This window comes from Pinus tabuliformis, chromosome 3_1 (genome assembly GCF_031772625.1).
Source record: "Pinus tabuliformis cultivar Carrire ecotype Pingquan chromosome 3_1, CPIR1, whole genome shotgun sequence".
In the NCBI taxonomy this organism is placed as follows: domain Eukaryota; kingdom Viridiplantae; phylum Streptophyta; class Pinopsida; order Pinales; family Pinaceae; genus Pinus; species Pinus tabuliformis.
Window position 1 is genome coordinate 400,953,362 of NC_142301.1, and position 15,102 is coordinate 400,968,463.

Sequence of the window (15,102 nt, forward strand, 5' to 3'; positions counted from 1 at the left end):
TGATGTCCAAATGAGTTTGAGGTCACTTGTATTTATAGGCTTCCAAGGGTGACCAATTTGCTTTAGGGTTTACCTTGTCCAAATGTGCATATGTGGGATTTTCTTCATAAGTACACTTCCCCTTATCGATTTTAGTGATCTTTAGGTCGATTAGGGTCCTCATGAAAAGAGGAATTCAATGCAATCATCATCTCCATCAAATAAGTTTTCCAAAATGGAATTGACCATAATTTCATAGTTTAACACTTATGTATACAAATAGGCCCCCATTTCAATATAATTTCAGCAGATAATCCTCCAAAGAAGTTTTCCTCTACCAATAGCCAAGCAACCTTTTATCTTTAGCACCAAAAATTCTGGGATCCAGATATATAAATTGCCCAACCACATTGCTAATATCGACAAAATCATGCTTTGTGCAAAAATCCAAGGGTAGTCGAGGAAGTTTAACCCAAACATATGAGTTCTGTGGAGTCTCATAATATATAATATCCAAATTATATAGATATTTGACTAAAAATTACGTAGCAAAATTCCAAATTATTTAATATATAGATTATATAGCAAAATTTGAAAATTTCAAATTATACCAAGTCCAAATATATAGCAAAATTCCAAATTATATAATAAATTTCAAATTATATCACCTTCAAATTAAATAACAAAATTCCAAATTATATAACATCCAAATTATTAACCAAATTATATAATTATATTCTTTGTTCTCTGAGTAACATAAATACCAAATTACATGAAATTTTGAATAACATAATACCAAATTACATTAAAAAAAATAAAAAATAAAAAATTTATATAACATTTATTTTTTTTAAAATTTGAAATATAATAAAAATACGACGATGAAATTCCTAATAAATGAAAAAAATACCCTATCGAGAACAATAAATGAAATTAAAGTGACCACATTACAATGTTTAATAGATTTGTGATAAATATCAAATTTAACAAACTGTTTTGATTTCAAAAGTGGTGAAACTTTTACCATCAAATTTCAAATTAAATAACAAAATTCCAAATTATATAACATCCAAATTATTAATCAATTTATATAATTATATTCTTTAATCTCTCTGAACCACATAAATACCAAATTACATAAAATTTTAAATTATATAACATTTAAATTTTTTTAAAATTTGAAATATAATAATAATATAACGAGGAAATTTCCAATAAATAAAAAAATACACTATCCACAACAATAAATGAAATTAAATCAACCACGTTACAATGTTTAATAAATTTGTGATAAACATCAAATTTAATAAAGTGTTTTGATTTCAAAAGTGGTGGAACTTTTAGCATCAAGTTTCAAATCCACCTTTATCCACGTGCCAGAATAAATCCTACGGCTAAATTGGAAAGACCTAAAAGGCCCTTGGTGCTATTAGATATCGGATACTACGCAGTCAACCACACCCCGGCCTCCAGAAATGCATACAGAGACGGGGTTGTCTAACGAGCCCACGGAAGCCAATTTTTTGAGAATTTTTTTCAACAAATTTATATGTGAGGGTGTTTAAATTGTTTTTTTTCCGAAGGTGGTAAAATCTATCAACTCAGGTGTCAAACCAACAGTGAGGACAGCCATCTCTGGCTGCTATCCGCGAACGCTGGGTTTGACTCATCACTGTTAAATAGGAAAACCACGCCACCTGGCATAACCCTGTTGGTGGTCCGTAATCGGGAGCAGGCTCTCACTCCTGCCAGATGCCTCTGGGTCTTGGGCCGTTAACCTATTTCCTTACGTCCGAGGAAGACGAGCTCTTAGCCAACCAGAGGGTGTTTAAATTGTTGTTTTAATAACTGAAATAGTAACATTAATAACCCTGAAATATCGAAAATGATAAAAATTTAAAATTATAACCCAAAATTTCATTAGAACTTTCTATTGTTTTCCGGAGGAAATTGTGACATTTTCAGACAGCTGTTGCTATTTCCATCTCTATAGCTTCATAAATGTCTGTCCTTTACAGCCCAGAGACCTATCATCTTTGTGTCCTGACATGTTCCCAACCACGCATCCATCGAATGTTGACATAAAGAGGGATGAAAAACAGACATTTATCAAGCTATAAAGGTGGAAATAGCAACCGCCTTTTCAGACTACGGGTGCAGGGACTAGTGCAACTGAGATATCACTTATTATAACACGTGCCGTATTTTAATTACAGAACGTGCTGGATTGTAATTTTATGGCGTGTGACGCCTTTTTGAATTGCTTCCAATAAAATAGGCTCAGATTTCTTATCCGGGTCGCAGTGAAGGGCCCTCATCCAGGGTCCTCACAACATGTCTAAACAGGAGATGACACGCTTTAACGCATTTCAGAGCATAATATAACACCACTCGTTCATCAGGAGTAAGTACTGTGAGTCTCTGAGTATCAAGCGGCCTCCATCTTGGTAATTAATTATGGCATCCAATTACACGTCAAATGTTCCACAGTGGGATGGGCAGGTCGATTACCGAGTTACTGGTTCCAGAAAGCGTCCATCTGAAGCAGATTTAGCCACGTCGGAGGACTATAATGATCTTCAAGAAAAAGTATGGCGAGATGTAGATCATATGATGCAATTTTCTAACAAAGAAAGCCAAATATTTGCAGAAAAAATGCGCAGGAAGCGAATGAAATCTTTGTGTACACAGCTGGAGTCTCTGTTGCCCGCTAATTCTGTCAAGGTAATTACAACATTAGACAGCTTCCACGACTGCAGCTGCCCTTCAAGACTCCGTATTGTATGTACAAAAACATCTGATTCTAAATTCACCTAAATTGTTTTCTGTTTCTTGATGTTGATCCAGCTTGACAGATGTCGATTATTTGAGGAAACCGTCAATTACATTAGAAAGCTCGAGGAACATTTGCATCGACTGAAGAGAAAGAAAGACAATATGCTGGCAATCCAATCTGGGAAAACAACAAGCGAAAACAAAGAGATGAAGGTAGCCATGGAGTTTTATGGCAGGGATGCAATTATCAACATCATTAGTCAGAGGGGGCCGAGACATATGTGGAGGATTCTAGAGGAGCTTGAAAATCATGGTTTAGATATAGAGAGTTCACAGGTTTTTACAGGAAAGTTTTTTGTGCTTGTATTCTTCCATGTCAACTTGAGAGACTATATTTCTCAGGATCCTTCTCACATCCAGAGTTCTCTAGAATGTAGACTTAAATTGTGTTATTAGTTGTTACAATATCCTGTTCTTGATCTGAAATAAGAAAATTGCATTCGGACAGTTGGAGTTTGCTTCGTTCTGATGCATAGGAGCTATGGCATGAGTGTTGCAAATTACTTTCGTTTCACATGTGGCTTTTTTTTTATGGCAATCCTATAACATATTTTGGAGGATTATGAGTAATAATTTTTATGCGAAGCTTGTTAACAGCCACCTCAATTTCCTATCATTTCTTGTAATTCTCTTAGAATCAAGAAATTGGGTCACACTTTGGGGGCTCCAATGCAAAACATGGGCTCTCTGAACCGAACTGAGGATATAGTATATACTGTTTATTTTCATTATAATACCCGGGGAAATGAAGCAAGAGAAAAACTATTTTAGACATGGCATGATTTGATTCAGCGAAAATGGAGGAGGAGAAAACATATTTACAAAAGTGACAAGGCATTTGATTCAAGGGAATTGGGTTTAAGTGAATATTAGAATTGCACCATTTAGGATTATACCAGTTATATACCAGTTATCTATCGTCAATCTTGGATTTTAATTAAGTATTTTCTCTTAATATTAGATTTGTATTATTAATAATTGAGTTTAATGGCTCATTTTATCAGTTTAATGATTTATTTGTATATCTCATATATTAGCCACTCCTATGTATAGTAAAATTGAAATTTTTCTTTATTTTCTCATATAAATACAAAAATTAAAAAACATCTAAAAATTAAATTAATAAATTAAATATTAGATAAAATAACTATATAAAATATGATTTAAAAAATATTTATTTCAAAAAAAAATCTATACATGAATCAAATTGTAAATGGTGGTCCGTAAATCCCTACCATTACCCTGTTTCCTTACGTCCGAGAAAGACGAACTCTTAGCCAAGCAGAAGCAGTTTTACGGCATAAATATGATGCTTTAATATCCTATATTAGTCAATCTATTATTAAAATCTCTATTTTTAAAAATCTAAAAATTTATTTAAATAATATTTATTAAATTAAAATCCCTATCCATCTCATATTAAATTTGTATTTAAAATAAATCTATGTTACATCTCATTACTATTTTATATTTTTTAGATTTTGAACAGTCTTTATAAGTATTTTTTAGCAGGTATACTTCACAACTAATCCAGATCCTCTACTGCGTCTGGAAGCAGCCACTTACCTAAAAATACAACCAACTTACGAACTAAAAAAACCATTATCAATATTAAAATCTAGATATCTTTTGCGTGGTCATCTTTAACTTGATTGTTGATCACACGTTCGGGTCCATGGAAAAGCCCATCCACGAAGTTACTAGAATTTTACCATCAGGATAAGGTTACGTCAGTTCATAGTTGACTTACACGTTCATGATATGTGGCCCTTATATCACATTTTTTGGGTGCAGGAATTTTGGATTTTTAATTCATTGTGATTAGATTCCAATTCACAAGATTAGGTAACAATTGGGGAACACTCACGGCACATGTGAAATGGTGTCCATCGAGTTGATGTTGTCGACACTCTGATACGTCATTGTTATTAATATTTCAGTATCTTGCATGTGGGAATTTAGATGTGGAAGTTTAGATTCTTTATGAGATATTATATTTTACTTTTCTATATTATTTTTTATTTAAGGAAAAGTATTATATTTTACTTTTAATATATAATTATTTTAAGAAAATGATTATATTTTCAACGTTCAATTACGTTTATTAATGATAATAAAATAAGGTTATGCGTTTTTCTTTTATGTAAGTTCATATTTCACTTCATCATGAGAAATGTAATTTCGTATTTATGTTTTATCTATTTTATTTTTATTATTTATTTTGATAATATAAAATGGTTTTAAGGTTTTTAATTATTGGTGTTAAGGTTTTTAATAACTATATAATGTTTATTTTCTTTTGTACATTTACTCTTATTCTTCAATGGTTTTTTATAATTTTTATGGTTAAGAAAATTATTGATTGATTTTAGAATTTTTATTTGAGATTTTTGAAGTATTTTTGTTTTGTTATTTTTTTAAATATAGGTTGGTTTATGATTTATTTATATATTTTCTTTTTAAACAATAATGTTGTTATTGTTTATATATATTTATATAATTCGAAATATGTCAATTTAGGTTTGTTCTCGAGAATAAGTTTAAATGAGTTATTATAACTTTATATTTACTTTAAGGCATTTTTTGAGTATTGTTGCCATGGTATGTAATAAGCTACATGAAGGCATCACTCATGTTGTATTTCCCTCTCTACCATAATTAATAGTGGACCTCTCTACCATAATTAATAGTGGACCTCCCACTAAGGGAGTCACCACATTTATTATAATTAGCTTTAGAGATGGGGACTAGTACTAATGAAGAATGAGTGTGTAATGTCTCATTTTTAATCTTTTAATCAACTTGTACTTGATTTTGTTTAAATTTTGGTTTATTAATGCGGATGTTGTATTACTATGTTTTAATCATACCATAAGATAGACATGTCATGTTGATTTGAATACATGTAAATATTGTTATTTTTGTAGGTAATAAAATAAAGATAACTTATTTAGGCAAAGCACCTAAAAAGGATAAAGAGGATATGATACCACAAGTGGAGAAAAGTGTTGGGGTGGAAGTGTGAATTTTACATCATCTAATAATCCCAAGTCATCTTTTCATTTTCCATCTAATCCTCCTTTGGCTTAATAAGAACCATAATTAAATGATTTTGGTGGAATGGTCATCTTGCCCAATTTATGGAATCATGGGTATGGATACTTTCATGAAAAGAATGGGCTAAGTACTCCTGGATTTACTCCCATTTTCTTGGAAACTGATTCCCACACAAGAATAAGATGAATGAGAACTAGGGAGAAAGAATATATTGGGGAGATATTTCATTCATTCTTATAGGGATGGACATAGATAAAAGGAGGATAAATTATTCACTCTTGACGGTCATTCTCGGACTAGTGTGAATGGAAAAGATCATTTGGAAGGCATGTGCATGGTTCGAGTCTTGCTAAACCCACAGGGATGGTTGGAAGGTCATTCTAGCACTCACATGAATGGTTGGGAGGCCAATCGATATGATTATCATGATATACTTTCCTAAGAGGGCAATGATTCTAAGAAAATATTTTTTTTTTCTCACGGGAAAATAATATCAATAATTGGAATCCATTCTTTGGGAGGTAAATGGTTGAATTGCTAGTCATTATGAGGAGACATGGATGAATTTGGCCAAGTCAAGTTGCTAAGATGTGAATGTTTTGATCTATAGGAAATTTTGCTTACATGTGGACCATTTTCTAGGTGGATTATGGAACTCATGTATAGAGCATAAAGGAAAGGCCACATAGAGAAGTGAAAAAGAGAAGAAACTTGGAAAGTGAGCCCTAGAAAAGTGAAATAAGGAAGACATTTTCTTAGAATGGAGAATGTGAATCGGTAAGAGAAAGATAATGCATGGAAAAAAGGGAAAGGTGAGAAACATATTTTTTTGCTTGGAAGCCTAGTAGGATATCATGTTGTGTGGTGAGATAGTTGTAATAGTAAGGCATTAAAATTTATAGAAGAATCAAGAGCCAAGATAATTATGCTAGAGGTTAATGGAAATCAAACTAGACCCATTTATATGCACACTTAATAATAACGAAAGGGAGGATATGTCTAAAGGACTAATGAAAAAAGAAGGAAGACCTCCTTATTTTTTCTAGGAAAATAATTTGGGGCACAATAAAGATAAGCTTACTATATTATACGCAATGGTGGGACACTTGGTTGATAACTTTCTTGCCTAAGTGAGAGTATTCCTATAAATATCCTTATTTTCCCGAGTGGTAACATAGCCTAACTAGGAGGCGACCTATTGTAGAAAGGTTATGTGCAATAGAGCATATGGTTGGGTGGACAAGGTCTCTGCCTTAGTTAGTTTTTTGCAACTCAATATTTACAATAGATAAGTTCTTATTTTTCTCATTTAACTAGATTGTTATGATTATGCACTTTTGGTGGCCTCGGTGCATGCGATATAGACAAACAGCCAAAACCTTATATAATTTCTTCTAATTCTGGTGGTGTTCCTTCTGATTCCCACATTGGAGTATTATTCTTATATGTCTAGATAGACTGTTCATAAATTTCCTTTTTCTTCGAAATCACTACTCTTTTCCCGTTAATCACCCCAACCCTTGTTATCGGGCACAATTTATTACATAGAGCCTCTTATCCTCTATCGGGACTATAATTCCATAGGAATTATAAAAATACACTATCGGAGGGCTTTTGAATGGAAATAATGCAAATAGTGTAAAATACACTATCAGCGCTGTAAACCAAAGAAAATGTGTTTAAACGCAAAATACACAGTCACCGGGCTTTTATTCCAAAGGAAGGGAATAACACTATCGGCGGCTTATTTCATGGGAACTGAAATAACATTATTGGTGCTTTAACATTGGTGATTCCCCGATGCGATATGACATGTAGCTATCGGCAATCACTATCAGCGATTCCAATACACCCCGCTAAGCACTCCCCGCTAAGACTTTCAATGCGATTACACTCGCAGACTCGATATGCTATCAAATCCTCCCTATAATATTTCGGGTTCGAGGTATCGCTACTTTGGACTTCGATGCTTTAAAGGGTTAATTCCCCTCTGCTATGGTTCTGCGATGCGATATTGGTTTAGACCCGATATGGGTATAAACCAGATGTGATAAGATTTTAGGTCCGAAAATCTATTTCGGCTAAGTATTTTCACAATTTCCTTGTGTAAACCAGAGTTTGCCTGTGGAACTTTGTAATGAAGATAAGGAAATAGGGCGTGCCGATATGAAAGGAAATCACTATGTAAAGGCTTCAACCAAAGTATTAATTGGAAAATAAAACTAAATCGCTGATATTCAGACTCAGAAGAAAGCAATGAAGCCAAATACACATATAATTACCAGTTAACAGCAAACACAGTTCTGATGCATAGAAAATCTTGTGGAGGTCACCATGCCTTTGGGATCGACCAATACACAGAGAAAAAAAACCCCTTTTCCTTTGAAAAATGTGCGATAAAGGCATGCGGTCAAAAATCGCATTACAATAGCATCAAACTTACACATGTACTGGTTCATGTTAACAACCAGTTCCTTAAAGAGGGGCTTTATTTAATACAAATATCAGTTCTACGAGACATCCTCCTCAAGAACCTCCACTACGCTTAACTAATCCTATCTGTTCAATGAGGACATCTCCTCGAGAACCTCCACTATGGCTTAACTATTTAGTATTTATTATATCATGATTTATTCCTAGATTCTATCTCTAGGCTAAACTAGAAAAACATAGAAATTGATGGCTAAAGGATCCCACTCCTTTGCTTGTAGATTTTTTTTGTGTTTTTGGAATAGCTTTGTAGTTTTTCCCTCTAAGTCTCATGCTCCTACATCATATTGCTGAGGGCAAAATTCTTCATGGGCTCCTGTCCATGAGCTCTTCTAGAGAACTGCCTAGCTTCTGTAGTATGCTTTCTATTACCCAAGTAGCTTCAGCGGTTGGCTGATCCTTCCATTTTACCAAATACTGAAAGTACTCTTGTCCTTTGGTCTTCTTGAACACCTTTTTGTCTAAAATCCTTTCTGGCTGTAACTCTTTTGTTGTAGGTAACTGCTTTACCTAGTCAATCTCTTGTGTCTCTCGATCTTATGTTGTATCATCTACAACTTCACCTTCATACTTGTACAGGTCTGCAACATTGAAAATTGGTGATGTTCCAAAATCAGGGGGTAATTCAATCTCATATGCATTTGCAGAAAACTTCCTTAATACTTTGCATGGTCCAATTTTCTTGAACTTCAATTTGTTATACTCCCTCTTTGGAAATCTTTCCTTTCTGAGGTGTGCTAATACCAAATCTCCAACTTCAAAGTTTACCTCTCTTCTTCTCATGTCTACTCTGGTCTTGTACTTGATGTTGCTATCCTGTAGCTATTGTTTCACTTGTTCATGTATTGCTTGCATTTCTGAAGCAAAATATTCTCCTTCTGCACTTATAATCTCTTATTTTCCCAAGTTTCTCAACTTAGATACTCCTCTTGGGTGCATTCCATAAACTATATGGAATGGACTCTGTCTTGTACTTTTTTTAGGTGAATCATTGTATGCATATTTAGCTATTGCCAACACTTGATCCATTGTTTTGGATGTTTTGCAGTAAGACTCCTTAAAAGATTGCCCAAACTCCTGTTCACAACTTCAGTCTGTCCATCAGTTTGTGGATGATAGGCAGAACTGAAACTTAGTTTAGTTCCCAATTTCTTCCATAGTGTTCTCCAGAAATGTCCAACAAATTTGGAATCTCTGTCTGAGACAATACTCTTAGGCAACCCATGCAATCTTACTATCTCCTTGAAAAACAAATTAGCAATGTGAGTAGCATCACTAGTTTTATAGCATGGAATAAAATGTGCCATTTTTGAAAATCTGTCCACTACCACAAAAATTGAATCACTATCCCCTTGATTCTTTGGTAAGTGCAAAACAAAATCCATACTTACCATATCCCAAGGCATATCTGGAATTGGTAATGGAAAGCACAAACCTGTGTTTTGGCTTCTTCCCTTTGCATATTAATAGATTTTACAAGTTCTTACATAATTTTCCACATCAGATCTCATTTTTGGCTAGAAATAAAATATGTTCAATTGTTCATATGTATTCTCTATACCAAAATGTCCTGTAAGTCCTCCACTATGTTTTTCTTTGAATAAATTCTCCCTCATAGAACAATATGGTATGCACAGTTGATTTCTCTTAAACAACAGTCCATCTTGTAAGAAATAATCCAACCATTTACTCCTATCCATCAAAACAAGATTCTTACAAGTTTCAAATGCCTCTTTAAAATCTAAATCTATCTAATATAATTCTTTAAGAAAATCAAAGCCCGACACTTGAATTTGACTCTCTTGAAGTAATATAGTTCTCCTACTTAAGGCATCTGCAACTTTATTTGATTGGCCATTTATATGTTTCAAAACAAAATGGAAACCTTGAAGATACTCTACCCATGTAGCATGTTTCTGGCTAAGCTTCAGCTACTGCATGATATACTATAGTGCATGGTTATCTGAATAAAGGATGAATTCCTTTGACATTAGATAATGCCTCCATTTCTTCAATGACTGCACAACTGCATAGAAATCCTTATCATAAGAAGAATACTTCTTTTTGGAGTCATTCAGCTTTTCACTAAAATAAGCTATAGGTCTATCCTCTAGACTTAAAACACCTCCAATTTCTTCTCCGCTGGCATCACACTTCACTTCGAAAGGCTTACTAAAATAAGGTAGAACGAAAATAGGCTTTTCAGCGATTTTCTTCTTCAACAGCTGAAAATTCTTTTTTGCTTTAGCAGTCCATCTAAATGGTTATTTATCCTTCTTTATGGTCACAATAATAGGTGCATTGATCTTACTAAAGTTCTTTATGAATTTTCTATAAAAACTAGCAAGACCATGAAAAATTCTTACCTCAAAGACACTTTTAGGTGAAGGCCACTCCATGATTGCCTTGATCTTCTCTGGATCCATCTTCAGCTCTTCAATAGAAATAACAAAACCCAAGTACACTAGCTCTTCTTTCATGAATGAACACTTCTTCAAATTCAGCAGTAACTTCTCTTGCTGTAGCCTTTGTAAGACATAATTCAGATGTCTCATGTGCTCTTCCTTAGACTTGCTGTAAACTAATATACCGTCCAGATATACTATTACAAATTTACCAATGAATTCTTTAAGAAGTTCATTCATGAGTCTCATAAACGTACTTGGTGCATTTGATAACTTGAAAGGCATTCCTCTCCACTCATACAATCCCTCATTTCTCTTAAAGGCAGTTTTCCACTCATCCCCTTCTCTTATTCTTATCCGATGATACCCAATTTTAAGATCTATTTTTGTAAAATACTTTGCCCCACTCAAGCAATACATTAAATCTTCAATCCTAGGTAAAGGAAATTTGTACCTGATTGTGATTTTATTGATGGCACTTGAATCTGTACACATTCTCTAGCCTCCATCTTTCTTTGGACTCAACATTATTGGTACTACACAAGGACTCAAGCTTTCTCTGATCAGCCCTTTGTTAAGCAGTTCTTGGACCTACTTCCTAACCTCTTCATTTTCTGTAGGAGTCATTCTGTAAGCTGCTTTGTTAGGTAGACTTGCTCCAGGAATCAAATCTATATGATGGCTGATTCTTCTAATGGGTGGCAACTCATTAGGTAAATCATCAACAATGATATCACAATAGTTGTCCAACATTTCTTGAATTTTAATGGGTAAATCAAAAACTTTAGTGGAAGTCATTATTACCTTGGGCTTGCAGATTACAACAAAATTTACCTCATTCTCTTCAATCTACTACAAGTATTCCTTTCCTCCCAATAATAGAGTTTTTGGATTAGTCTTCTTTCTTGATGCATCTTCTGCTTCCATAGGCAGTAGTCACGTATGATTGATACCATCTTTACCAAACTTGTAGGTGTTTCTTTTCCCATCATGCATAGCTCCTATATCATATTGCCAAGGTCTTCCAAGCAATATGTGACACACATCCATTGGCATCACATCACATGCAATTTTTTCCTTATATTTTCCCAACTGCAATTCCACATCACACTGTTCATTTACTAACAGATGATGTCCCTTTTGTAACCATGACACCTTGTAAGGTGTTGGATGTTTCTTTGTCTTCAACCTCAATTTCTCCACCACCTCTATAGAGACCAGATTATCAGTGCTGCCACTATCAATGATCATCTGACAACATTTCCCTTGAACCTTACACATTGTTCTCAAAAAGGTCTTTCTTTGTGATGTTTCATCTATCTCCTTTGTTGGCTTGAGTAAAAATTTATTGGTTACCAAAGATTCTCCTCTCTCTGGTATATGTTCTTCTTTTGCCACTGCTATTGCTGGTTCTTCTCCCTCAACTGGAGCAACAATTGCATTCCTATGGCTTGTTCCTACATTCTATGGGCACTCAAAAGATCTGTGTTCCAGTTTGTTACATCTATAACATCTTACTTCTTTTCCTCTTCCTCTGCCTCCTCTTCCTCTAGAAAATCTCCCTCTGCCACTTGCATCACCATGATGTGTTGAGTTGCTGCTAGCTCCAGCTTTAGGTGTTGTAGATATTCCTCTACCACCTTGACTTCCCCTTCCTCGAAAAGTACCTCTCCCTCTAGCAGACTGCTTTCTCATGAGTTCTTCTTTAGTTTTCAGTACCATCTGATAAGCTTCCTCTACTGTTTTAGGAGACAATATACCTATCTCATCTTGAATGTCCATCCTAAGATCATTAACATATCTAGCCACCTTCTCATTTGTATCCTGATTTTTTCTAGCTCTTATACTTACCTTTTAGAATTCCTCTGTGTATTCTTTCACTGTCATAGACCTCTGTCTAAGATTCTGCATCTGTCCAAACAAGGTTTGCAGATAGTTACTTGGTAAAAACTTACCTCTTAGCTTTGCTACCATTCTGCTCCAATTTTTGATTGGTTTCTTGCCAAGTCTCCTCCTTTCTGCTTGCACTCCATCCCACCAAAGTGTTGCATGGCTTTTTAGCTTGGTGATAGCAAACTTCACTTTCTTTTCATCTTCTATTTCTTCACATTCAAAGACTTTCTTCATGTCATTAATCCAGTCTATCAATTCCTCTGGATTCAGTCCTCCTTCATATATTGAAACTTTAGTCTTTGGCTTAGCTGTGGATCTCAACACTGACTGGAAGAATCTCATCTCAGGAGTAACTGCTATAGCTTCCTCCTCTTCTCCAGCTTCAACCTTAGGCTCACTAATATCCCCATCATCTATATTTCTCTCTGCTATTAATGCCTCTAGTCTTGCTTACATCTGTTGCACAGCTTCCATCAGTTCAGCATTTGCAACCGACTGTCCTCTTCTACCACGTCCTCTTCCAACTCTGAAAGCCATATTAGCTTTTCTTCTTCTACTTCTGAGATTCAATTTAGTGTCAAAATATTGCTCTGATACCACTGATGGTGGCCTAGGTGCAGGCGATATAGACAAACAGCCAAAACCTGATATAATTTCTTCTAATTCTGGTGGTGTTCCTTCTGCTTCCCGCACTGGAGTATCAGTCATCTATCTCTAGATAGATTGTTCATAAATTTCCTTTTTCTTCAAAACCACTACTCTTTTCCCCTTAATCGCCCCAACCCTTGTTATCGGGTACAATTTATTACATAGAGCCTCTTGTCCTCTAATAGGACTATAATTCCATAGGAATTATAAAAATACACTATTGGAGGGCTTTTGAATGGAAATAATGCAAATAGTGTAAAATACACTATCGGCACTGTAAACCAAGGAAAATACGTTTAAACAAAAAATACACAGTCGGCGGGCTTTTATTCCAAAGGAATGGAGTAACACTATTGGCGCTTAAATACGCTATCGGTGACTTATTTCACGAGAACTGAAATAACATTATCAGCCCTTTAAAATCAGTGATTCCTCGATGCGATATGACATGTGGCTATCGGAAATCACTATCGGAGACTCCAATACACTAAGCACTCCCCACTAAGACTTGTGATGTGATAACACTCACGGACCCGATATGCTATCAAAGCCTCCCTATAATATTTAATATTTCGGGTCTCAGGTACTACTACTTTGGATTTTAGCGCTTTAAAGGGTTAATTCCACTTCGCTATGGTTCTGTGATGTGATATTGGTTCGGACCTGGTATGAGTATAAGCCAAATGTGATAAGATTTCACATTCGGAACTCTATTCGGCTAAGTATTTTCATAATGTCCCTGTGTAAACAAAGTTTGCCTACGAAACTCTGTAATGCAAATAAGGAAACAGGGCATGCCGATATGAAAGGAAACCACTGTCTAAAGGCTTCAACCAAAGTATTAATTGGAAAATAAAACTAAATCGTTGGTATTCAGAATCATAAGAAAGCAACAAAGCCAAATACACATATAATTACCAGTTAACAACAAACACAGTTTTGATGCACATAAAAGCTTTCAGAGGTCACCACGCCTCTGGGATCGACCAATACATAGAGAAAAAAAACCCCTTTTCCTTTGAAAAATATGTGATAAAGGCATGCAGTAAAAAATCCCATTACAATAGCATCAAACTTACATATGTACTGGTTCATGTTAACAACCAGCTCCTAAAATAGGGGCTTTATTTAATACAACTATCAGTTCTGTGAGACATCCTCCTCGAGAATCTCCACTATGCTTAACTAATCCTATCTATTCAGTGAGGAAATCTACTCGAGAACCTCCACTATGGCTTAGCTATTTAGTATTTATTCTATCATGATTTATTCCTAGATTCTATCTCTAGGCTAAACTAGAAAAACATGGAAACTACTAACTAAAGGATCCCACTCCTTTGCTTGTAGACTTTTTTGTGTTTTTGGAATAAATTTGAAGTTTTTCCCTCTAATTCTCATGCTCCTGCATCAACTTTACCAACAATTTACTCATTTGAACTGTGAAGATTTCTTTTTCTAGATTGTTGTTTGTTAGTAATGGGAAATGAATTTAGTATATGTTCGATTTATTACCTTTATGAAATTTCATCATATACTATAATATCTATGTTGTGCATACTATTTTAATTCTTGTATATTAGTTGGAAAGTGAGATACAATGCAATGATATATTGATAATTTATTTTTACCAGGAACATTGATCTAGTTATAATGAGTATTTCCTAGATGTAAAACTATGGATATTTGTTGGTTAAATAGCTCTCAATTTTAATAAAATTATTGATCTTGATATTTGTATTTAAGGAAAGATTCTAAAATATGACATGGACTCAAAATACTTGGAAAAAGAGATTGG

At 34.4% G+C, this 15,102-nt stretch overlaps 1 protein-coding gene across 1 annotated transcript; it reads left to right on the forward strand.

Moving 5' to 3' along the window:
* Positions 1 to 2,293: 2,293 nt before the first annotated feature.
* Positions 2,294 to 3,234, forward strand: LOC149187425 (uncharacterized). The gene is made up of 2 exons (XM_089412809.1): positions 2,294 to 2,703; positions 2,827 to 3,234. Exons 1-2 carry the CDS (start codon positions 2,437 to 2,439, stop codon positions 3,208 to 3,210), a joined length of 651 nt encoding a protein of 216 aa, XP_089268935.1. The 5' UTR covers positions 2,294 to 2,436; the 3' UTR covers positions 3,211 to 3,234.
* The last annotated feature ends 11,868 nt before the right edge of the window (positions 3,235 to 15,102 follow it).